We start from the raw sequence: 26,318 nt of genomic DNA, 5'->3' as shown, positions 1-26,318 counted from the left end.
CTGTGTCAGCCTCTCAAGGCCTAGAATTAAAGAAGGAGGTGTCTACAGCTCCAAGGAAAATGTTTACATGAGACGGAGGCTTGCAAGCTTTGATGCCTGCCCCAGAATCCTTTTCTTTCAAAGCCTTTAAAGCATCCCATGTTAGTCTTCTAGTAAAGCAGTGGGATTGATTGAGCAGATGCTTGGGAGTGGCTGGGAGGGGGGAATGGAGGTGTGAGGGTGGGGGTGGGGCATGTCAAAGGCAGTTTTTGTGTTCGCTCACTAGTAACATTTCTTCTTCTTCTCTTTTTTTTTTTTAAAGATTTATCTGTTTATTTTATATAAGTACACTAGATGTTTACAGACACACCAGAAGAGGGCATCAGATCCCTTTACAGATGGTTGTGAGCCACCCTGTGGCTGCTAGGAATTGAACTCAGGACCTCTGGAAGAGCAGTCAGTGCTCTTAACCACTGAGCCATCTCTCCAGCCTCCACTAGTAACATTTCATTTTGTTCTCTTTCTTCCTAGAACCAGGAAACTAGTTGTTAACTTTGAAGGTCTGATTTCCCCTGTTGGTGTCTTCCCCTTCTTGTTTGGCAGTGTGGTGGTTTGGAGCATAGCCAAGAGAGATGCCATTTGTGGCAGCCCCGCGGCGGGCCTCAATGTCGGCAATGCCACCAGCGTGGTCTTCTCTAGGTGCCGAGATGAGATGTTTGTCACTGCTGGGAAGTAAGTCTGCACAGAGAGAAGGTCAGACTCATAGATGACCCACGTCACCCGCACAGAAAACACACTTGCGATGCCAGGGGGAGGGGAGAGGGAGGAATATGTCTTGAGCACTGAACGAACCCCTCGCTTTGTAATTTTTGTAAGTACTGAAACATCCTTTCAGCTGGATGTGTGTGTTTTGTTTTTTTGGTTTTTGGTTTTTTTTATGTTTCTTTGAAAAATGTTGTTGAGGAAAAGATTATGCTGAATGGCTAAACTCCTCCTTAAAAACTATTTTATTACATTTATTTACACACTGTGCGCATCTGTCCATGCAAGGCACCACAGTAAGCATATGGAGGTCAAAGGACAACTTTCTGGAGTCGGTTCTTCACTTCCATCACGCAGGTCCTGAGGATTGGACTCAGGCTTGGCAGCAAGCTCCTTTACCCACTGAGCCACCTCACCAGTCCTGAACTCCCCTTAGGCTTCTTCTTGTCGTTGAAAAGGCATGATTTCCAATCCGTGCCAGGCAAGCCATTTGCACAATTGCATGGCTTCACTTTCCGGTTGGTATTTCTTACCACCTGCTCTTGATTTAGGTCTCATGTGGTGATATTTTGCAAAAGAACCATGCCAGGATACTTCAAACGTTTAAGCTATTAGCTACAGGACATGACTTGGGTAGGGCCAGCTTCGGCCAGCTTCCGGTGAGCGACTTGAACATCTGAACAGAACCTGCATCTGTGCCTCAGCATACATTAACTTAGAAACTGGCAATCAGAGCCCTGCTTGGTGTCCTGAAGGGAAGGTGAAACAGACATGAAAGTGTCCTTTCCCACATCTCTCACAGACTTAAGGGGAAGAAATGGTAAACTGTAAGGCAGAAAGATAAGTTCAGCGAAACTACCTTTGCGATTTCTCTGTCATCTCTCATCCATGAAAGGTACAGACTGTTCGTCCCTTCCCCAGCCAGAGAGGGGAATGTGTGCTGCTCTGCCTCTGTAATGTCTCCAGTCCTCACCTTGGAACACACACACACACACTGCATTTATTCCATGGGTGAGTGAGGAAGGACTCACAGAGAGGCAGGAAATTCCTTGGCAGCCACGAGAGCCCTCCCCGGTCAGGCAGATCAGGTCTGGACCCTGCCCAGACTGAAGCTCTTCAGTCCCTGCCCCCACTGCCCTCCATTCTGGTCCTCAGAGCAGCTTGACTCTCTGTTTTGTTGGATCTGGGTTCTTTGGTTCCCTAGCAGCTGAAGGCATCAATCTGTTCTAATGTCTGTGGGCAATGCTTGTGCAAACTCAAGCCGGAAGTTTTATAGGAAACAATCTCTTTTGGTTCATCTGTATTCCAAGCTGGCTTCGATTTCTTGTTGATACCAGCACTGGAAATGTCCACATTCTTACGTAAGATTTCTGTTGTGATGCCAGAATACCTGCCTTTTCCATCAGAGTCATGGTTTGTGTATTCCATGATACGCCCCCCCCCCCGAGACAGCCCAAACATTCGTGTTTTGGCATTCACATGATACCTATCAGTATGGCCATGGGCCAGTATGTGTGCAAGAACAATCTATCTCCTCTCCCCCGTCCCCTCTCTCCACTTTGAAAAATATATTTAAACATTCCTTGAGCATTTACTATGTCTACAATTCTGTAAGCTAAATAATAATAATAATGATAATGATAATAATAAGATTGGCAAATTCTAATTAACACTTTTCTGATTTGAGATGTTGGCAGAACTCTTTGTAGTGTTTTCTCATTTTAAAATAATACCTTTACTAAATCTCTGAGAAGTTCACACAATGTATTTTGATCATATTCACCTTGGCATTACAATTATTATTGTAGAATTGTTAACTCAGATGAACTCAACATATAGTAGTGAAGTACCGGCCATATATTAAGTGCTGCATTAATTACTAACTTAAACTTTTACTCATTTAATCTCACGTCTCTATCCTTGGAGACAGGAATTCTCCAAACTAAAACATCCTCCATTAAGCAAGGTGCATGTCTGTAATCCCAGCATTTGGGAAGCAGAGGCAAGAGTCTTATGGCCAGCCTTAGTTACACAGTGAGTTATGAGGCCAGCCTGGGCTACATGAGATCTTGCTTCTGAAAGAAAAAAAAAAAAAGATATCACCACCTAATTTCTCCTAACTGAGATTCGGTGTCCTGAACAAACATCTTCCACTTGCCCTCTCTCACCCAAGCCTCTGGTACATTCCATTTAGATTCCACAAGAGTGAGATCAGGCAATATTTGTCTTTCTGTGATGGGCTCATTCCGGCTAGCATGGTCTTCTCCAGATGTCCACCTTTCTTAAGGGCCAACAGTTTTCCTTTGTATATATGCACACTCATCATCCACTCGTCGATCGATGGGCACTCAGTGTGTATACCCCACGGTGACTACAGTCCATAGCAATATTCGGACACAGCATATGTTAAATAACACTGAAAGTGGAAATCCAATGGGAGTGGATTTCAAGTGTTCTTACTAGGAAGAGATAAATAAGGTGACACACATGCTTAGCAGTTTAATTTAACCTTTCCACAGTGTGTTTATGCATTAAAACCTCATGCTGTATATTGTAAATATATGTAACCACTTAATAATAAGAGGACTTCCCTGAATATTAAGAACCCTGGTTTGTTCTACATTTATTTGCATGACTAATTTGTTAATTTATCTTTGAGACAGGGCCACATTTATGTAGCCCTTGCTGTCCTGGAACTTACTATGTAGACCAGGCTGACTCAGAGATCTGCCTGCCTCAGTGTCCTACATGCTGAGAGTCAAGGATGCACCACGCCTGGGTTGTCTACTTGATTATACCTTCTTCTCTCAGTACAGTGGGGAGAGTGTACACTTCAATGCGTGACAGAGCAGGGGTATGAGTCCTGTTCTGCTGTGTGTAAGCTCTGTCTGCATCGTCCCACCTGCAGAGGCGGGGAGCATACAACCTACCTCTTAGTGTTGCTCTGAGGCTGAGTGGGAAATTCTCAAGTTGTACAGTGGGCTCGAAAAGTAAAAATCCTCAGAAATATTTCTCCCTCTTCCTGTCAGCTTCTCCTTCAAGAGGGGGTGAGGTGGGGTGGGGTGGGGTGGAAATACCCTAAAAGATGTGAAGCAGTGCTTAAAAGGGTATCCATTTGATTGTGATTTTTTTCTTTGTAGTGGGACAATTCGAGTGTGGGAACTGGATCTTCCAAATAGAAAAATCTGGCCAACCGAGTGCCAAACAGGACAGATGAAAAGAATAGTCTTGAGTACTGGAGTAAGTACCGCCTCAACGGTTGCTACATTGACTCCTAGTGCAAGTGCCTGCAGCAGCAGCAGCAGCCTGAGCAGGGGTGTGTGTGCACTGGGCCAGGCTAGAGAGGAGGGATAGACCGGTGGTGGGATGCTGGTGAGGAGGTATAGCTCAGAGGGAGCACACAGCTGGGAAGGAGCACAGCAAGCGCTAAGAGGTCCCATTTCACTGGCACCTTCGCCACTCATTACCAAACATCCAAAGCCTGACCTGGAGGGAAGCAGTGTGGCCAGGTGACACTGAAGATATGTTGCAGCTCCGTCTGCCACCATGGTTATTCCTTTCTTAGGAAATAAAGTGTCTGATGGGGAAATGCACTGTTGAAATGCAGACTCTTCCACAAAGAGACGTTATTGATGTGATTATATACAGAATCATAATTCATTCATAGAACTCTCTGCTCCATTCCTTGATCTATTCTTCCTCCTTTAATGCATAGTCCCTTTTATGAGCGTAGCCTTTGGAGACTGGAATAAAGCAAATGTGTGTCCCCATAGAGGAAGCACATCCTTATCCTAAGAGCCCTTTGGAGGTGACTCAGCAGCTGGCACTGGTCATGTGTGTGTTAGCATCAGACCCGAATGAATGTCAAGTAAAATTCACCCTCCAGCTGCGGGTGGCCCTGACTCTGCTGCACTCAGAGCTGTGCTGACCTGTCCTTACGTCTTGGGAGACCGATGTTACCATGAGCTTCTTTGTCAGAGGTTATGGAATTCCATCTCCTTTCTGACTGGGGCTTCCTAGACTCCTGGGGAGACTCGAGTCTTCAGGTTTCTGTTTCTGATCTCCTAGATGGCCGACGACGACAGCTTCTTCTACCTTGGCACCACAACCGGGGATATTCTCAAAATGAACCCCAAGACCAAACTGCTGGCAGATACTGGGCCTGTGAAGGACAAATTCAGCTTGGTGAGTAGAAACCATCAAGACATGATCCAATCCTCCCTGTCATTTTCTTCTGCACAGAGTTTTGTTAAGGAAAAGCCTGTTGAGGGGGGGGAGGTGTGCAAATTAGCAATGGATGCAAAGTCACACACCCCAGTCAGCTTGGCCACCCTGCACTGGCCAGTTCTCCAGGCCCTACTCTCTGGTTCCCTTCAGGGCAAGATAGGATATGTTTCTTCATGACCTGAAACTATATTGGTTCTAACCCAGTTGCCATCTATGTGAGAGGTGTATGTTTCGATCTGTAAGTGTGTGTTTTGTGGTATGTATGTGTGAGTGTGTGTCTGAGAGTGTGTATGTATCCATGTGTGTCTGTGTGTGTCTGTGTATGAGTATGTGTATGTGTGAGTGTTTATGTGTTAGTGTGTACATTTATGTGTATGTATGTGTGTGCCTGTGTGTTTATGTATGTAAGAGTGCATGTCTGTGTGTATATATATCTCTGTGTGTGAATATGTGTATATATAAGTATGTGTATGTGTGAGTGTGTATCTGAGTGTGCATGAGTGTATGTATCCATGTGTGTCTGTGTGTGAGTATCTGTGTGTGAGTATGTGTATGTGTGAGTGAGTGTGTACATTTATGTGTATGTATGTGTGTGTCTGTGTGTTTATGTAAGAGTGCACGTCTGTGTGTATATACACCTGTGTGTGTGAATATGTGTATATATAAGTATGTATATGTGTTAGTGTATGTTTGAGTGTGTGTGAGTATGTGTATGTATGTGTATGTGAGTATGTGTGTGCATGTATGTGTATGAATGTGTGTGTATCTCAACTCTAATAACTAGATCTTAGATTTTAGCCTCTGTGGTGCTGCTATAAGTCATTCATGAGACCAAAAAAAAAAAAAAAATCATTGAACATGCATAGTTGCAGAATTCCCAAAAGCTCTTACCAAAACCCCAGTAAGAAATGCTAACTTTTAAACAAAAATAAAAGATTCACTTCTGAATGATGACATTATACAACGACAGCTATCTGTAACGTGCCCAGAAAGTTCCAAAGGCTGCTCTCACTAGACTTGGAGTTGGGAAGTTTGCGTGCTAAGTCCGCACCTGCCCTCTCATTTCTGATATCAGAACAGATGGTGCCTATGGGAGCACATCTACTTTCCCACTTAACACACATTCTCAAGAAACTGAAATACTATGCAGTCCTCTTGAGAAAATGTCAGTTTCCTTAATCATATTATTATTTTATATTCAAGCTTTTAAAGAAGTACAGGAAAAAAAAAAAAACAGGAAGAAGCCCAATACAGATAGTACAGATAGAGGAGTATTTAGAAATAATCAAAGTGTGGCCTAGACCAGTGGTTTTCCAAAGTTTTTCAGGGAGATAGATTCTAATACTAAGCATATAAAAACAAGGCCAATCAGAGCAAAGGGAGACATAGCCTAGAACCCTGCCAGTTCCAAAGCCTGCTAGGTCTCCAAAGGCTATCTGAAGACACTACTTGAAAACTACTGATAGGCATGGTTTCTTTGTATTTGTTTTGTTTTAATGCCTGAACAGTACTAGGGAGCTAAGCCTCTACTAAGCTGGCTGCAGTAGAGCCCCTCAAACCTCTGGCATTTAAGCCCCCTCCCAGTTCTTGCATGGCTGATCATTTCAGGGCCGTTGGTTAATCCTACAAAGCAGGGGTTCAAGGTCAGCCTTCATGTGGTCGGAAAGCAAAGATCTCTGAGGGATGGAAGCAAAAGAGGTGGCAGTGAAGACGCCTTGTTGGAAAATCAAAAGTTACTCATTTTGAAACTCTCCTTAAATAGCCAGTGTGGTGGCACACACCTTTAATCTGAGCACTCAAGAGGCAGAGGCAGGCAGATTTCTGAGTTCGAGGCCAGCCTGGTCTACAAAGTGAGTTCCAGGACAGCCAAGGCTATACAGAGAAACCCTGTCTAGGAAAAAAACAAAACAAAACAAAACAAACAAACAAACAAAACAAAACAAAACAAAAAACAAAAAAAGAAGAAACTCTCCTTAAATGTTTGATCCCCAAAGAAAGAGGCCAAGAATCATCATGGTTTGAAATTGGCCTATGGGATAGATACATGGTACTACATTGGAAGAAGTTGACTGTGGTAATAACAGTAACAATAAAAACAGGATGTTTTACAAGGTCTCAATGAGAAAACAACAAAACAAATGAAAGTCATCAGAGAAGTAAGAGAGAAATAGTGTGTGTTTGGGGCTAGGGAGACACTGTTGTTTAAATGTCGGTTCTTGCACTCGGGCTCCCAGCCAGGCATGGGAACTCCTGGCAGAAGGATCAGGAGTTCACAGCTCTCCTTGGCTATCTTGTGAGCTCAAGTCCAGCCTGAGCTACATGAGTGTCTGCTAAAACACACACACACACACACACACACACACACACACACACACACAGAGAGAGAGAGAGAGAGAGAGAGAGAGAGAGAGAGAGGCAGAGAGACAGAGAGACACAGAGAGAGAGACAGAGGGAGAGAGAGAGAAAGAGAAAGAGAAGAAAGGGCAGGGAGGGAGAGAGAGGGAAAGAGAGGAAGCCAGTTCTTCCGACTGGATTTAGAGATTTAATGTAATCATGACCTAAACCCAGAGTTAATTAGAGGTGCTGAGAACCTGATTCTAACAGTGATAAAAAAAAACAGCAACAGATCCAGAGCAGCCCGCATACCCACCGAAGAGCTAAGCTGAAGGAGTTAGAAGGCCCGATTCCAAAGCCTACCAGAAGGCTACAGTAATAAAGGCTGTGTGATTTTAATGAAAAAGTAGATAGGTAAAACAAAATAGCCCAGAAGCAGACCTGCACAACTGTTCTTAACACTGACAGGGGAGCCAAGACGACCCAATGGAGAAAGGACAGTTCTTGCAAATGATGCTGGTACAAGTGGGCACCTATATGTTCAACCCATGTACCCCAAACCGAAACCCTCACAGTGATCCTGACACCAACCTTAACCCTTCACAGATGAACTCATACTGGATTGCAGAGCTAAAAATAAAATGTAAAACTTACAGAGGATAATTTTTGGAAAAAGCATGACCTGAGGTTTAGTGATGGCATATTAAACAGCATGTAAACACAGTCCAGGAAAGATGTGTTAGTTGGAGTTCTCTAAAGGAACAGAGATGATAGAATGTATATAATATTGTATAGTGTGTATACGTTGTATATTGTGTGTATATATATATTGTATGTTCTATATTAAATGTAATATATAATATATCCTATCATAAAATATATACATCGTGTTATATATAATGTGTGATATATGCAATATATATTATATATATGGGATTTATTTGAGTGATGTATAGGCTGCGGTCTGACAGTGACTATTTCCTGACAGAAACGCTAAGGATTTGGACTTGTTCAGTTCATGACACTGGTTGTCCCAGCTATCCCAACTTTTGGTGATGGAGCCCCATTAAGTCCTAGAGAGCTGAAAGTCTTCTTTCTGCATTAGAAACGCAAAGAAGTAGGCTCTACTACCAGCAAAGGACACTTCAGGAACGGAATAGATGATCTTGCCAGCCAAGTGAGGGCAAGCAGGCAAAAAGCAAATACTCCTTTCTTCTGTCCTTTTATATGTGCTGCCACCAGAAGGTGTGGCCCAGATTTAGGGTTGGTCTTTTTCATTTCAAATGACCCAATCAAGAAAACCCTTTATGGGCATAGTTGAACTAAGACTTCTGGGTCTTAGTTGACTCCAGACATAGTCAAGTTGAGAATTATCAGAGCCATCCCAGAGTGCATGAGAGGGGCCTTGTTAACAGAGTTTAAGCTGTGCAAAAGGCATCACCGAGAGGTTGAGAGGTCAAGCCACAGAGTCGGAACATTTGGCAAAGACATCTCTGCTAATGCACACGGTACCTCCTCTGCTCTCTTACTCTCCAGCCTTTGCTTTTTGCTTTTCTTCTCAGACACCGTGGAATGAATGCCTTTCAAGTCAGAACAGGCAAAAACCAGCTTAAAGAAACTTGAAAGGATATATTTATTTTTCACTATTCAAACCTTGGGGGGTTTTTTTGTTTATTTGTTTTTATTTTTATTATTTTTTGCTTTTGTTGTTGTTTTTCCTTGCGGTGCTGGAGATGAAACCCAAAACTAGGTAAGCACTCCTGTCATCGAGCTGTAAGCCCAGCCCTCGAAGCTCGCTCATTAAGACATAAGCCTATCAAATCATCAACCGTGAGTGCTGAATGCTTTCAAATAAAGTGACAGCCATTGCCTCGGTGGGTTCTGCATAGCTGTAACAGAATGCTGGCGACGAGGTGGTTCTAACCTGGAAGTTCATTCAGGCCATGATCCTGGAGGCTGGAGCTTTTCAGAGCTCAGTGTTTGCCTCTGGTGAAGGACCATGGGCTGCATCATCCCATTTCTTCCCAGAATATAAAGATCACCAACATTGAAAGAGCAAGAGTCACTTTTTACTAAGTCTGGAGATCACATGGTCTCCCTCTCTGAGCCTTCGAAGTAGCTAGAAACGCAGCTAGGTGAGCATTTCCATATTGAGCTAAATTCACTGTTAGTGATAAGCCGTTCTCTTTATAACCAATGCAATCCATGGGGACAGAGGCTTCATGGCCTTTTTTTCCCTTCCCTTTTCTCTTTTTGAGATAGGGTTTTGGATGGCCTGGAACTCACTGAGATCCACCTGCCTCTGGCTCCCAACTGCTAGGATCAAAGGTGTGCGCCACCACACCAGGTTCTTGAACTGCCCATCGGGCTCTGTTTCCCAGCACTTTTGCCCTGGGGTGTAGGTTCCATCACTGACCCTTGTTGAGGCATACACTCAAATCATGGTAGTCATGCACATTTTCGATTAGAACCTTTATGGAGCATACTATGAGCTGGCCATCATTCCTCCATATAGTTGAAGACCGTCTGGAACTTTAAATGTGTTTCCAACTATTGGTAAGGTTGTATACCATATGCCTTAGCTCAGAAAATATAATCACCCAATCGTAAGAACTGTCCCATGCTGTCTTTGGGTATCACATTGGACCCTGCATTTATATGAATTCAGTTCTGGTGGAAACCATGGCAACTGAAGACCCAGCTTACCGAGGCGGTGCTTCTGCCTCCTGCTGCAGCTGAGCTTGAGCGGATGGATATCTGGGCACTAATACTCAGTCTGTTCAAATGCACAGGAGACCTTAGGGAGGAAGGATGGTGAAGCTTGCCTACTGCTTGCAGGTCAGGAAGGCTACCTCCTAAGACACGAACTTGCCGTTGGCGTTGAATGTTCTTGGCCAACCTGGAGGTACATCATGAGCCTCACCAAACATCGTGTGTGCCTTGAGCATCAGCCATGCTCCCTGTTGTCAGATGCTCTCTGTGTCAGGTGCTCCCTGTGTCAGGTGCTCCCTGTGTCAGGTGCTCCCTGCGTCAGGTGCTGCCTTGAGTTTTAATGACAAACCCTTTAGCTCTTTTCTAGCACTGTTTCTCCCCGTAGGGAGTGTCGGCTCTCAGGTGCCTGAAGATGGGTGGTTTGTTGGTCGGCTCTGGAGCTGGCTTGCTGATCTTCTGTAAAAGCCCCAGCTACAAGCCTATCAAGTAAGTTCTACACACCACAGAGCTGGGGTAGGTGGAGACCCACTAGAGAGAGGTCCACTTACATCCAACAACTGAACGATATCAGAAGAACCATATTGTGAGCATGGTGGCTCATGCCTTTAATCCCAGCGCTCGGGAGGCAGAGGCAGGTGGATCTCTGTGGGATTTGCCCAGCCTGTTCTACAGAGTTCCAAGCCATTTGTGGCTACACAGTGAGGCCCTGTTTGAAAGAAATTCATATCTGGTTAAAAATTTTCATCTTGTTACTAAGTGTGTACATAGCTGGAATGACAGAGCTAGTGGTTTCTTTTCCATGAAAAATTTCATGTTAAACCAAACTAAAGTTTAACCCAGAGGCACACTGCCCTTTTGATAAATAAGTACATGACTTTGCGTACACTATACTAGGACATGATACTGGAAATATGAGGCATTCCCCCTAATTTTTAAGGTACAAACTGTTTCAGACCACATCTCCCTAGCAGACCTTCCTTGACTACTTTAACCCACACTGTCAACCCCCTCCCTCCTGATCATGGGTGTGCAACACTGTGACTAACTCAGGCCTTCTCAGCTGTGTCACCTCCTCGAGGGCCCATCCACGTGACTGGTTTTGTTTTCTCTGCAATCAGGTGGGCAAATGCTTGCTGGTTGAATGACTCTGCTTCACTTTTGTGCATTACCCCCGAAGGAAAGTCCAGCTGCAAGGTGGTATCACCTCTATCACGCTCCGGGGAGAAGGACACCAGTTTTTTGTGGGGACGGAAGAATCGCACATCTACCGCGTTAACTTCACCGATTTCAAAGAGACTCTCATTGCAACTTGTCACTTTGAAGCTGTCCAGGACATTGTCTTTCCATTGTAAGTAGAAGAAGAGGACCGTTAGAAGGTAGAAATTTGATGCAGCACGCAAAGGAATTCTGCTCTATATAATTGCTTTCAAGATTCCTTAATAGCACTATATTTTCCTGATCAAACTTTTCAAGTGTACTGAATTATTTTATTGGACCTAGGAAGACCTATTTATTTTTATTTTAAGGGTTATGGGTGTTTTGGCTGCATGCATGCAGTGGCTGCAGAGGCCAGAAACAGCAATCAGAGTCCCTGGAACTGGAGTTGCAGACTATTTTGAGTCGCCATGTGAGTGTCAGAAATCAGAACCCAGGTCTTGGAAGAGCAACCAGTGCTCTTAACTGCTGGCCATCTCTCCAGCCTTCTAATGGGCTTTAAAAAAAAAATGCCTTTACCACACAGTTACCTTTGTTTTCCTTCCTTTCCTTTGCATGTTTTTAAAATGCTGGGCAAGAGTGACACACGTTTAAAGTGCTTGGGCAAGTGAGATGGTTTACTGGGTGAAGGCACGTGCCTGACAAGCTGATTTTAAGGGACTCCTGGACCCACACACTAAAACATCAGAACCTCTCCCACAATGCCCTCCAACCTCCGCTCACCTGTTGTGGCAAAAGCACATGTGCACACATCAAGAAATACATGGAAAACGCTGGCCCATTGCGGGAAGGGCACACTCCCAGGAGAGCTTTTCTGTGAGTTCCCAAAGCCATCTGAGAAAAAAAGAATCACCGAACTACCTCTTCTCTGGCTGAATTTTGTTTAAGGCGGGGCCTCAACATCCGACGCTGGCTGGAGTCTTGAACTCCTTCCTGATCCTTCCGGTTCCGTGTCCTGAGTGCTGGGATCATGGGTGGGCATCACCATGCACAGCAATGTCTGCTCATCTGTTTTCACAATTTATTCCAGTCATTTGTTGGTGTCCCTGAGTTTCTCTGATCTAGCAGCCTTTGCTTTTTCTTTCTTTCTTTCTTTCTTTCTTTCTTTCTTTCTTTCTTTCTTTCTCTTTCTTTCTTTCTTTTCTTTTCTTTTCTTTTTCTTTCTTTCTTTCTTTCTCTTTCTTTCCTTTCTTTCCTTTTTCTTTCTTTTCTTTTTCTCTTTCTTTCTTTCTCTCTCTCTCTCTGTCTCTTTCTTTCTTTCTTTCTTTCTTTCTTTCTTTCTTTCTTTCTTTCTTTCTTTCTTTCTTTCTTTCTTTCTTTCTTGTGATGGACATGTGGTCTCCTGGGTTGTAATGGCTGCTTTTCCTGATAATCTCACCCAAGACAACCATCCACTGGCAGTTCTGATATTTACAGAAGGATCCTGGGTCACTTTGTGGCACTACTTGATTTTGAAGCACGTTGGTTGTTATAGTTAACAAAGACAGTTTTTGCTCTGAGCCTCTTGTGTTTAGCTTGGACTTCAGACACCAGAATTGTTGTTCCTCAGATGCGAGCCTGTTTCAGAACTCAGACCCCCATGTAATGAGCTGCAACTTTGGTTCCTGAGTCCTTCGGGTTCAGGTCTTTGGGATTTTCTGAGAGAGAAGAGTTTGTGCTTCCCATTGAAGTGATTCTTCACTGTCTAGCCAGGTTCCATTTTTCCTTTAAGGAGTTTGGGGGAATCAATGTATACAATTTTCTTGTTTTAGTGCTTTTTATAAGGATATACTTAAAGATTTTATTCTCTCTCTCTCTCTCTCTCTCTCTCTCTCTCTCTCTCTCTCTCGTGTGTGTATGTGTGTGTGTGTATACATGTATCTACAGAGGCCAAAAGAAGGTATATCAGATCTCTTGGCCTGGAGTTAGTAGAAAGTTGAAAAACCAAACTCAAGTTCTCTGGAAGAGAACCACTGAGCCATTTCTCCAGCCACTATGAGGATATTTTTTTAAAACTATATATATGTTCAATTTTATGTAAACATCGAATGTCAACCTATTTGGGGTTTGTATGGCTTTATTTTCTTTGTTGCATTTACACTTTATTAATTTAATTGTGTGTGTGTGTGTGTGTGTGTGTGTGTGTGTGTATACATTTGCATGTGTGCCACAGTACACATGTACAGGTCAGAGGACAATTTTTCGGAGTTCTCCTTTGCCACCTAATTTCAACTCCGAACACAACTCAAGTGTGCAGAAGGGTCTACTTTTTCTCCCTATTAATTCTAAAGTGAGTAAAGTGAGACTCAAATACTTTTGAAACGTGTTTAAGATGAAATGGAGACATTGCTTGAGGAATGTTTAAAGGTCAGCTTTCCCAGACTACACTTATAAACCAGATGGTTTCTTTTACCCTAATATCACTCCCTTTTGTATAAAAATTAGAATAATCTATACTCATCTGACACCTTGGTAATCTATATCCCATTTACAAGTGGCCCGACTGACCAATTAATTACTCAGGGATACTTTTCTTTGTTCACAATTTCTTATTTTCTCAGAACTAAACAAAATAAAAGGTGCAAATGTGAATTTGACCATGTTGCCATTTTCTTCTTTGTGGTCCTAACAAGACTTCAACTTCATTGGAATTTGCTTTTTAAATAAAGATATTCTATGGATATATATTTATCTCAAGAAATGCTACTTGGTTAGATGTATACAGGCCTCCAGATTAATCCATATATACCAAACATACACAGATATTTGTGTGTGTGTCAACTAAATCCCCAAAAGTAGTTTAAGATGAAGTAATATGACTATGTCTCCGATTTAATCAAGATTTAGAAAGATTTCAAATCAGCTTTCTCTTTATTAAAAACTTTGTTCCAAGATGACAAAAGATTTTTTCCTTAGAGAATGGGAGGAATTGGGTGTCTCTCCACATGAGAAATCTCTCACATCACACCTTTAGGTAATTAGCATCCAAAGGGCGTGCTGCCCCACATCCTCACGAGGCACATTTAATACCCAAAGCACACCAAACGCTGTGTATCTTTGATGGCTGCACCTCTTATCCCTGGATGACTCCTTTGTAGTGGTACTGCTGAGCTGTTTGCTACCTGTGCCAAGAAAGACATCAGGGTGTGGCACACCATGTCCAAACGGGAGCTGCTTCGGATCACGGTGCCCAACATGACCTGCCATGGCATTGACTTCATGAGAGATGGGAAGAGCATCATCTCAGGTAAGGGGATCCTCGAGCTCTAGAGGCCAGCCTGTGCTACATGAGACTCTGTCTCGAACCAGCAACCAAACAACAGAAGACTTGGTAGTCGATTCCAGTGGAGGTTTGGATCCAGTTCTGGCTGAGGTGTAACCATTCTTATTGTCCACTAGTGCCTACATGTGGATCCTCAGGGGCAACCTTCTGCCATCCACCCTCCTTCCCTTAAGGGCAGTCGTTCTCAACTTCCCGATGCAGAGCCAAGAAAAGAGTGGATGGGCTCCTAGGTCTCTGTTTCAATAGCCTTACTCAGACTCACTTGGCTTTTCTGCTGATTAACCCTTTAATGCAATTCCACATGTTGTGGTGAATCCCCCCAAAATTATTTTGATGACCATAAAATTATTTTGTTGCTACTTCCTAGCTGTAATATTCCTACTGTTATAAATTATAACATACCTGATATGAATTATGTAAATATATGATATGCAGGATATCTGATATGTGAAAGGGTCGTCTACTCCCAAAGGAGTCCCGACCCACAGGTTGAGCACTAGACCTTAGGGTCTAGTCTCTCCTTGGCGATCCCTTCTACCCAGGAGGTTTCCTAGCTGGGAAGAACTATGTCTCTCAAACTGTTCCATGTACCAGGGCTATTTTTCATAGTAGGAAAAATAGTTGATGCTAAATGGATTGGAGGCTTAGGATGAATAGGGCCTTGCCTTAGAGCGTGTTTGTATAAGAGAGAAAAACCCAACTCAAACTAAGAAATGCCTCAAAGAATCCTTTTTAATTTTGCATTCATGCACACAACTGTATGTGCATGCTGGTAGTTTTGTTTTGCTGCTGCTGTTGTTATTCTAAGGGTCTCACTGGTCTTGAACTTGATATGTAGTTTAAAATGGCCTTGAGCTCCTGATCTTCCTGACTCTGCCTCCCAAGTGTTGGTAAAAGGTAAAGTTTTATTTGTTTGTTTATTATTTTTATGTATATGTGTGCTTTGCATGTATGTACATATGTCTGTATATCACGTGCTTGCCTGGTGTCTACAGAGACAAGAGAAACCACTGGATTCCCTCTAACTGGAGTTACAGGCATATAGCTACTAGGAATTGAACCTGGGTCCTCTGGAATAGCAGCTTACCATTCTTAACCGCTGAGCCATCTCTCCAGTCTTTAAAAGGAAAAAAAAAATACAGTTAATGCCAAACTAATGGTTTTTTGTTTTCTTGGTTTTGTTTATTTTTAAGGATTTATTTATTTTATTTATATGAGTACACTATAGCTGTCTTCAGACACACCAGAAAAGGGCATCTGATCCCATTACAGATGTGAGCCACCATGTGGTTTCTGGAATTGAACTTAGAACCTCTGGAAAAGCAGTCAGTGCTCTTAATCACTGAGCCATCTCTCCAGCCCCAAACTAATGTTTTAACATAAACAATAGATGGTATGAGCTGAGCACAGTGGTGAACACCTAGTCTTCTGGCATTGGGAGGTACAGGCAGGGGCATTAGGAGTTCAAGATCATTCTTGGTAAGGTTGATGCTAGCCCAGGCCACAGGATATCCTGACTCAAGAAACCCACCCCCTCCCAAATTATAGATACCACATTAGTCCTCCTCTAAATATTTCAGTATATGGCTCTAAAAATATTTTCTTGTGAAACAATAGTTTCTTAATATCATCTTATGAGTAACCTATATCAAATTTCCCCATTAGTCAAAAATAAATGTATTGGCTTACATCAGGGGAAAGCCAAGTTGTTCTGAGTGAAGCTGTTAAGACAGAGATCTAGGGGCCCATCCCCTCTTTGCTTGGCTCTGTTTCCTCCTTGTCCACTCTCCCTCCCCTATGTCTCCCCCCCACCCCCCAGGGGCTTACATTGTACCCAGAACTGACCAGTCCTTGGACAAGGAGATCTTAGAGTCATCCCTACCCCTACTCTATTTCTCTTTTTCCCTTATCTATGTGCTCCAGTGGCTCCATCTCAAAGGACAGCCATAGGTTGGTCTGTCACTGGTTGCCTTCTCCACCCTGGTCCCTGCCATCAGCCACACTTCTAGATCTCTCCAATAGTTCGTTCGTTCATTCCTTCCTCCTTCTCTTCCTTCCTTTTTTTCAAAGATTTATTCATTTATCTAATGTACATGAGTGCTCTGTTTTCATGCACACCAGAAGAGGGAATCAGATTCTATTACAGATGGTTGTGAGCCACCGTGTGGTTGCTGAGAATTGAACTCAGGACCTCTGGAAGAGCAGCCAGTGCTCTTAACCACAGAGCGGTTAAGAGTTCAGTAGTTCATCTACTTCTATTGCTTCATCTTCTACTTCATCTCTTCTATTGCTTTTGCTTGCCCCTACTCTAGCCCACCTGTCTATCTTCTCTCCAGTCAGTTCTCTACACACGAACCAAAAAATCCATTTTAAAATGTTAAATGAAAGCCATTTGCTGGGCTTTTCAAGCCTCCTCCTCCTCCTCACCCGACAAAGTCAAAGTCCTAGCAATCACATGCAAGTCCCTGTAGGACCTTCTCTATTCCACTCCCCACTTCTTATCTCTTCTTCTCAACCTGCTTCCCCCCCAATACTTGCACAATGGACATCCAGGTCTTACTTTAGCTAAGTTCAGTTGGCCTGGAATGTTCTTCCTCCAAACACCTCCATGGCTTGTCTCTTCCTTCCCTTTCATTTCCTCAAGTCTTTGCCGAAATGGGGTCCACCTTGGGCATCCGATTTAAACTTGCTAAGCTCAAGAGACAGCACTAAGGCCGACAGCAAGTGCCTGCTGCACACAGTCCGGGGGGACAGGTATTCCAGGTAGAGGGCATTGCAAGTGCAGAGGTTCTGAGGTGGGAAAGCATTTGCTGTATTTAAGGGGTCACTGTGTCTGGAGCTCATTAGTCAGAGGAGGGGCGTGGCCTCAGGAAGAGTGGTAGCAAAGGGATGGAGAGGGAGGTGAGCACCAGGTCCAAGTTAGTGTTCAGACTGAAGAGTTGGATTTGGGGGCTGGAGAGAAGCCCCAGTGGCTGGAAGTCTTGCAGAGTTCAGTTCCCAGCACCCATGCCAGGCAGGCCACAAACGCTCTATATCTCAGGTCCAGGGGATCTGATGCTCTCTTCTTACCCTCCTTGGGCACCTGCCTTTACATGTACACACTCCCACATGTATATACATGCTTCAAAAAAATCAGTAGGTTTTAAAAGTTGGATTTTAATTCTAGGACAGTGGGGAAAACTTTGAGATCTTGATCAGAAAGGTGACTGAGTTTTTTTAAAAGTGCATCCCAACCTCTAATAGATAACTAATTGTAAGCAGGAGTGCAGGGGAGGAGCTATTGAGAGGACTCAGATCAGGCCGAGGCAGGAGAACTAAGGGTGAGCAGCCTGGGCTACAAACTGCAACCTTGTCTCAAATAACAATGACAATGGGGAGATGAGAAGGCAGAGGTTATTTGGAACTGTAAACTGATGCATCCCTGGTGTGGCTTAACAATTACATAAGTGATGGGCAGAGGTGACGGCACGCCTTTGATCCTGGTACTTGGAAGGCAGAGGCAGGCAGATCTCTGTGAGTTAGAAGTTAGCCTGGTCTACAGAGTAAGTTCCAGGACAACCAGGGCTACAAAGGGAAACTCTGTCTCCAAAAACAACAACAAAATGAAAAACTACATGGATGAGGGTGGAGGTCTACAACTCAGGTAAGTAAGAACAGGCTTCCTCCCCTGCTTGAGATCCACGGCAGGCAGGTGCACTCCAGGCAAGCCTCTTCCTCCCCCTTTCAGAGAGTGACCAGTTTGGGAGGTTGGGGAGAAGGGCACAAGAGTATTGACAGGGGCTAGGGCAAGCCTCTCAGTCTGCTGCTACCATTTCTTCCAGTTTTCACTCTTATTGGTGATTCGGGAGGGTGTCAATCTGCAGAGAAAGGCGGTATCTCCACTGGGCCAACCTGCCTTTTGTCTCTTTCTCCCGTCAGCATGGGATGATGGAAAAATCAGAGCCTTTGCTCCAGAATCAGGTCGGCTGATGTACACCATTAACAGTGCTCACAGGATCGGAGTGACGGCCATTGCTACCACCAGTGACTGTAAAAGGATCATCAGTGGAGGAGGAGAAGGGGAGGTACAGTTCTAAAACTATATTAGGAAAAAAAAAAGCCTTTAATCTCAGAGCAACTAACTCATAGGAGGCTATCCATTTTTTCACTTTTCTTTTATTTAAATTTTATTTATGTTTATGTTTATGGATGTCTGCGTGTCATGTATCTATGCTATGTGTGTGCAGTGCTGCAAGAGGCCAGAAGAGGGCATAGGATCCCTCTATGGGGCTGGAGTTACAGACAGTTGTTAGCAGCTATATGGGTTTCAGGGAATGAAACCCAGGTCCTCTGGAAGAGCAGGCAGTGCTCAGAAATGCCTGAGTCCTTTTATCGACCTCTCCATTTCATTTTTCAATACGCACCTGCACTAGAATTCAGAGGCTCTTTTTCAATATATAAAAGACAATGGCTATTTGATCCTCTGAGGATGAATAACATCAGTTTCCAATGATTAAAACTGAATAGCTGATATGAAAGTTTAAATATGGCTCTGGGTAGCAAGAGCTTTCCTGATGGCATGAGAAATTTGAGAGCAATGCTCAGCAGAAGTGAGGAGACAGGTTCTTCCTCTGGGCTTAGCAGAGGCCCTTGCAATATTGATTTCTCATGGCGGGAGCCTGATCGTTTTCTCCCAAAGTAGAAGCAGGTCTGGAGATTGGTAGCAGCACTCTCCACACTATTCATGGGAAGATGGTCACATCTCATACACACTTCCTGCCCAGAAGTGTGGCATTCTCATCCTGTCTGGCTGAAATGGGACCCGAGTTAAATAAGTCACACCCAGCAGAGATGGAAACACTGTATCTTTCTTGCTCCCTTCCAAAGTCCTGGGTTTGTGTTGCTAGCCTGTGCTTTGGTGCCCACAGGTGAGGGTGTGGCAGGTAGGCTGCCAGACTCAGAAGCTGGAGGAGGCTCTGAAGGAGCACAAGTCTTCCGTGTCCTGCATCAGGGTGAAGAAGAACAACGAGGAGTGTGTCACTGCCAGCACCGATGGGACATGCATCATTTGGGACCTCGTGTAAGTACCTGGGATGGGTAGGGAGGACAGCACAACACATACAAAAGCCCAAACACTGCCAGCATTCTGCTGAACAGAAGCAAAGATCCCAAGGAGGTTGCATCGGTCTCTTTTCTCATTGTTGAGACAACATATTTCCCCAAAGCAACTCGAGGAATAAAGGGTTTATTCTGGCTCCTGGTTTGAGAATACAGTCCGTTATGGTGGGGAGACATGGCAGCAGGAGTCTGAGGAGGCTGTTGGTCATGTTGAGTCTACCTGCAGTTAGGAGGGAGACAAATGCCTGTGACATTTGGCTTGCCTTTTCCCTTAAGGGGTTTTTTTTTTTTTTGGTGTGGGGGGGGGTGGGAGCTTTATTTTTATTTTACCTGTATGAGTGTTTTGGCTACATATATGTCTATGTACCATATGCACACCTGGTGCCTGCAGAGATCAGAAGAGGGCACCAGATCCCCTGCAGTTGGAGTTATAGATGGTTGTGAGCAACCACGTGGATGCTAGGAAGCACACCGCCGTTTTCCTGGTCCTCTGGAAGAGCAGCCTGTGCCCTTAACCACCGAGTCATAGCTCCAGTCCCACACTCTCCTCCTTATCCAGTCAAGAATCCTAGTTAAAGGAACAGTGCATCCAGGTGGCCTTTCCTACTCAACTGACCCTGCCTGGAGAAATTCTTACAGATGTGCCCAAATGTGTATCTCCTAGGTGACGCTAAATCCAGGCAAGTTGACAATGAAGATTAACCATCACAGCAGTAAAAGGTTCTGAGAAGACCTTGGTCTCCTTGGCTATCCAAGGGCTATAGATTCCAACAGGGAAAATATGGTCTCCAGGAAGAATATCAGATGTTTCTGGGGCAGACAGGGAAGTAGTTTTCCAGATATATGTGGTGACGCATGACTTAATGTGACTCCACTCAACCTAAATGTTGCAAATTAACAAGGAAAGTTACAGGGCAAGACGTTCTTCTTGTCATCCTGCTAGGTCATGAGCCTGCCTGGGGAGGGGGCACTGGGAGGGGCACATTCCCAGAGACTGCTTACACTGTAAGTCACAGACCCAAAGATGTCAATGCCAAACTACTCAGCCTCAAACACGTGAACTTCACCATAGGAGCCATTCAGAGAGTTTTCAAAGATGATTTTAAAAAAATTTTTTGGCTGTAGATTTTTTTCCCCATGTTTTTATTTTGGAACCAAACCCTTTCCCCCAATCTTCCTCCAACCATCGCTCCCCCTGGGATGCACAGCCTTTGCATGACTGTCTAAAGAGGCTAAGTACACAGGGGCAAAGGGATGCAGCTGGTCAAAGACTATGTCCCTCCTTTTTTGAGATGGGGTACCATTGTGCTGTCAGACTGGTCTTGAATCCCTTGGCTCGAGAGATCCTTCCACATCAGCCTCTCAAGTGGCTGTGAGTGAGGGTGTGTGTCACCATGCCCAGCTGAACTGTCCCTGCTTGGAGAGAGGGGAGCGAGGACTGAAGGCAAAAGCAGAGCATTTTTGGTTAACTTCTTAGGAATCTGAACGCAGGGCTGTGGATACAGTCTAGATGGTGAAGTCTTAGCACACGAACCTGACTGGTGCACACCTAGAGCCTCAGCACTTGGGAGGCAGTGGCAGGCGGATCCCTGGGCTTTCTGTAGCTGAACCAGGGGCTCGAGGGTCAGTGAGAGATCCTGCCTCAAAAACATACAAGGTGGAGATCGAGTGAGGAAGACAACCAATGTCAACTTCTGGCCTCCACATGCACATCGGAACACACACACACACACACACACTCGGGCAAAGCACCCCCCAAGAACTCTGCATGTAGCTTTTCATTGAATACATTTAGATGATACCTGTGTTTCTGCATGTCTAATAAGTTCCCAAGTGGAGTTACTGATTCAAGGCCCATACCCATAGACATGTGACCTCTGCATTGGGAAAGTATGTACCAAGAAGGGGTATCTGAGTTTTTATCAGTGGCTGGTTTTTGTGACCGGCTCAAATCTTTAACACCTTCCTTTTGTGCAGCAGGAATATTTAAGATGTGCCAAAAGTCTTTAAAAATCGTCAGCTCAAATACTGTGTTTGAAAGCTTCTAGTATAAGAAGAAATTGCAGAGTGTGCATTTTCAGCTAGGATCTGGGCCTGTGAGACAGCCACCAGCAACACTAGATACAGCCATGCTTCTTGGTCAGGCAGCCTAATCTCAAATCCCCAAGTCCTCCAAAACCTTCTCTCTCCCTCCCTCCCTCCCTCCCTCCCTCCCTCCCTCCCTCCCTTCCTTCAATACTGACAAAAAGTTTCAGAGTTCAGACCATTTTAGATTTCCTAGGGATGTTTAGGTGGAAAAGTCTATGCATATTCCTGAGTCCACCAAAGTCTGAAACATGCTGTTTTTCTGTGGTGTCTAAGGCAGGGGATCTCAAACTTGTGTGCACATAACAGTCAGTGGAATGGCTGGCTGAAGTCTGAAACATGCTGTTTTTCTGTGGTGTCTAAGGCAGGGGATCTCAAACTTGTGTGCACATAACAGTCAGTGGAATGGCTGACTTCAGATACAGATCTCTGGCCTTCCATCCCAGCCTTCTGACTCCAGATCAGAACGGGTGGGCCCAATAATATCCCTTTGAAACAAGCTTTCCCCACCCTTTGGCATTCAGAGTCTAGGGACTACCACGTGACTCCAAAGGTGGCCTTGGGAATCCAGGTTTTTGTGTGAGAGGTGATGGGCTGGACCTGAATCAGCACCTTCTCCATCCTTCTGTCTAGAGTTTACTGTTGCTCTAGTTTCATGCCGTGTCTTTAGGAAGGGGAATCACCTTTTGCCTGTGCCTTTTTACAATTGGTGACAGATTTGGTGGGAGAAGACATAAGTACAGGATAAAGCAGCTAGGAGTCTATTAAAAAAATTTTTTTTTAAATTACATGTACATACATGTTTAGCCAAAAGAGGGCATCAGATTTCTTGGAATAAATTTATAGGCAATTGTGAGTGGCCTGATGCCTATTCTGGGAACCTGAGTTTGGTCCCCTGCAAGAGCAGTACATGATCTTAACTGAACCATCTCTCCAGCTCTGCAGATATCTGTCTCGACAAAAACAAAAACAGAAACAAAATGAAAACAACAAAACCCAAAACAAACAAACAAGAAACCCCACCAAACCCAAGTTCTATTGTGTGATTAGCATAAGAAGTCAGAGAAAAAAAAAAAACAACCCCTTCCAAGCTTGTCCAACTGCACACTGTGTGACAAATAAGGGTTTTTTTTCGGGGGGGGGGGAGCAGGAGGGGGCAAAGTCAGGTTCCATAGCATTTGAATTTACTTCCAGGCGACTTAGAAGGAATCAGATGATCCTGGCCAACACCCTATTCCAGTGTGTTTGTTACCACCCGGAAGAATTCCAGATCATCACCAGTGGCACAGACAGGAAGGTAGGTGCCCGCGGCCCTCCACTGCCTAGAGCTTCATGTCTGCAGATCCAATCACTTGTGAATGCCTGGAAAATTGCTTGGGGTGGGGCTTGGGGGTGAACTGCATCTTTACCCAATCTTTTTTTTTTTTCCCCAACATGCCCAAGACTTTTTTTTTTAAGGTCATTAATTATGTCCTAAACAGTCTATCAGCTATTCACATAGTGTTCGCAGTCTGGAATTATGTTGCTGGTTTAGTCCAGAAAAGCAAGTTGTAGTTTGGCTTTGGCGGTGGATAAAGATGGGAGGTGGGTGGGGTTGTTGTTGTTGGTGGTGGTGGTGGTAGAGCAAGACGAGATCCAGTCCAGTCACAGGACAGGTGGGGTGGGGGCGGGGCGGGGCGGGGGGCGGGGCGGAGGGGAGGAGCCAGTGACTTAGCAAAGCCCAGTCTCCAGAACTCTCACTCCCCATACTTTCCCTCCCACTGGGCCTGCAGCTCAGCCCTCCTCCTCAGATCGCAGGAGCCGACCCATCCGTGGCTCTTTATTTTACACGGGGCAGCAGACTCAATCTGCTTCGCCTTATCAAAAATCTCTGTCACCCCAGGTTTATCGCATATCAACATCTCTTTAAATAGCATGCAAACTTCAAAACCAATACTAAGAATAATAAGATGGTTCCTCCACCCCCTCGCCATGGCCTATTTATAATTCCAACTGGTCCCCTCCCATGGTGTATTTTTGCTACTTTCTATATAAAGTGCAGGCATCTTTTGTTAGCATGTGTGTGGATGGTTCTACAGCACTGACTCCTGTCTAACTCCTTCTCCTACGTTCCAGATTGCTTACTGGGAAGTATTTGATGGATCAGTAATCAGAGAGTTGGAAGGCTCCTTGTCTGGGTCCATCAATGGTATGGATATCACTCAGGAAGGAGGGCACTTTGTTACAGGTTAGTCTTGGATAAGATTAGTAAATCAGGGTTGTACCCTTGGCGGGGGTGGGGCTGGGGGTGGGGATAGTCAGAAGAGCTAGTAGAGGGTCTTAAGGACACCTTGGTTACATTCAGCCCAGGACGGCCCACCACCAAAGCTGGAAAGGTCCAAAAGACACTTCAGTGAAGGAAGACATCTGAGTAGAGCCCAGAGAAAAGCCCCACTTTACATGGCTATGTTTGCTCTTTGGGGCAGAAATGAGGCTTTAAATGTCCCGAGACTTCTACTCGCTTTTCTATGCATTTTTTGGGGGGTTGTTTTTATTGTTTTTGTTTTGAACTATGTCTTACTGTATGTAGCTCAGGCTGGCCTTGAATTAGTGATCCTCCTGCCTCAGGCTCCCGAGTGCTAGGATAAGAGGTAGACCACCAGTGCTCTTTTTCACTGGGCTCCTAACCAGCAGTTTGCTTTGTTTGTTTGCTTGCTGTTGAATTCCGTGATGTCTGGGGAGCATTAACCACAGGTCACGTCCACTGGAACAGCATTAATATAATTTCCTGCCAGGCTCTTTGACGTTTATAAGTGCTTCAAGTAAATGAAAGTTCCATAAACACATTGACTTCAAAACAAAACAAAACAAAAAGATATGACACATGCCTTTAATCCCAGCACTCAGGAGGCAGAGGCAGGGGGAATCTCTGTGAGTTGGAGGCCAGCCTGGTCTACAAAGCAAGATCCAGGACAGCCAGGGATATTACATAGAGATGCAATGTAATATATTACCTTACCTGTAGTACATTTATCTGCCTCCAAAAAAAAAAAAAAAAAAGGTATCAAACTACATACACTGGGACACCCATCAATGTGCCTCCATGCGTGAACAGTGGAAGGAGATAAGATGCTGGTGTGTTTAGTGGTTAATTCTGATTGGTACTTTCCTTTCCACTCTAAATTTACTAGGACATACATAGATTTTTTTTTTTTAAGATCAAAAAAAGCTTTATATAAATATGGATTTTTCTTCCTTCAAGCTGGCACATGGGACACTGTGTTGAAAAGCAAGCAGTTCCGTGAGGCCAGGGCTGTTTAGGAGTCTCTGCCAGCAACGCCATGCAATTGTGTTTCAGGTGGCCATGACCATCTGGTCAAAGTCTGGGACTACAACGAGGGTGAAGTGACTCACGTCGGGGTGGGGCACAGCGGCAACATCATGGCCATGCGGATAAGTCCAGGAAACCAGTATATCGTCAGTGTGAGCGCAGATGGAGCCATCTTGAGGTGGAAATACCCATTTGCTTCGTGATGGGCTCTGGATCTCCGCAGCTTCCACCCTGTGTCGAGCACAGGCCTGTCCAGGGCCAAGTTTGCATAACTCCAGAACCGGGTTTGATTTCTCACACCTATTTTTGCCCTATAGTCAAATTACTTTATCTTGAAGTTATTTGTTTACTTTATACAATATGTTAACACTTACTATCTTACATTGTATGTTGAAATTGAAATATACTAAAGAGAAAGTTTATCCTATATATATATATATGTACTGGATAAACTTTCAAATTATTAATAAATTAGAAGGTTCTGACCATGATCTCTTTTCTGTGTCTCACAAAATCCAAATCCACAGGCATTCTTCCTGACCTGTTCCCAGAGAAGGATGCTGTTTCCTTATAAAAATAAGATGAGGCGAGCTCACCTGTGCGTGGTAGACCAGGGCCTCATACACAGGGCTATCGCCCTAGTCCAAACTCACCCTTTAAATGATCAGTTCAATGGTGAAGTGGTATAGGTATAGGTATAGGTATAGGTATAGGTATAGGTATAGGTATAGGTATAGGTTTGAACCCAGGTCTTTGTGCAGGTGTATTAGTTAACTCCTGTATAGCTTGTGTCCACATACCTGACAGCAACAATCTAAAGAGCAATGACTTACTCGGACTCACTGCTTTGAACGTGGTGGCTTTGCCCCCAGCACTAGGGGAGACCCTCCTGGTGAGGCATACACACTCAGTCACTGAAGACGGGAAGGAGAGAGGAATGCAGAGGGCTCTCCGTACCCATTTGATTCCCTCCAGGCCCCTAGGCCACGTGATGGCGCCACTCAGACTTAGACTGAGTCTTTACCAACTTATTAATCCTCTCAAGAGTCACCCTCCCAGTCTCATCCAGAGGTATGCTTCAATCGCTTGCTGATTTTTAAAATATTTATTAATTTCTTAGTGTGTGTCCATTATAGCACACAGATAAAAGCCCAAAGACAATCGGGGTAGTCAGCTCTCTCTCTGCATCTTGTGGTTCACAGAGATCAAACTCAGGTCGTCAGGTAGCCAATACCTTTACCTGCTCTATTATAGCCCAAAGTCCCTCTGAAATATATATATGCAAATGTATGAGTGCACTATCATATGTTCACCTGTTCTCCAGAAGGGGGCATC

At 44.4% G+C, this 26,318-nt stretch overlaps 1 protein-coding gene across 2 annotated transcripts in view; it reads left to right on the top strand.

The window, feature by feature from the left end:
* The window catches only part of Cfap52 (cilia and flagella associated protein 52), a 40,864-nt gene extending 15,391 nt beyond the window's left edge, over nt 1–25,473 (top strand). Inside the window, exons 4-14 of one of the 2 annotated variants that reach the window (NM_027963.2) lie at nt 583–711; nt 3,882–3,981; nt 4,810–4,926; nt 10,400–10,500; nt 11,192–11,362; nt 14,307–14,455; nt 18,410–18,555; nt 19,399–19,550; nt 22,868–22,970; nt 23,789–23,900; nt 25,011–25,473. In NM_027963.2, the coding sequence (NP_082239.2) occupies nt 583–711; nt 3,882–3,981; nt 4,810–4,926; nt 10,400–10,500; nt 11,192–11,362; nt 14,307–14,455; nt 18,410–18,555; nt 19,399–19,550; nt 22,868–22,970; nt 23,789–23,900; nt 25,011–25,186 (1,456 nt within the window). In that variant the 3' untranslated portion in view covers nt 25,187–25,473. The remainder of the gene's footprint in view (nt 1–582; nt 712–3,881; nt 3,982–4,809; nt 4,927–10,399; nt 10,501–11,191; nt 11,363–14,306; nt 14,456–18,409; nt 18,556–19,398; nt 19,551–22,867; nt 22,971–23,788; nt 23,901–25,010) is intronic. The other variant, XM_006534265.4, reaches the window with a different exon arrangement.
* Nucleotides 25,474–26,318: the final 845 nt, after the last annotated feature.

Source organism: Mus musculus, chromosome 11 (assembly GCF_000001635.26).
Source record: "Mus musculus strain C57BL/6J chromosome 11, GRCm38.p6 C57BL/6J".
Taxonomy (NCBI): domain Eukaryota; kingdom Metazoa; phylum Chordata; class Mammalia; order Rodentia; family Muridae; genus Mus; species Mus musculus.
Note: the sequence above shows the minus strand (reverse complement) of the source record. Positions and strands in the feature narration are given on the sequence as shown.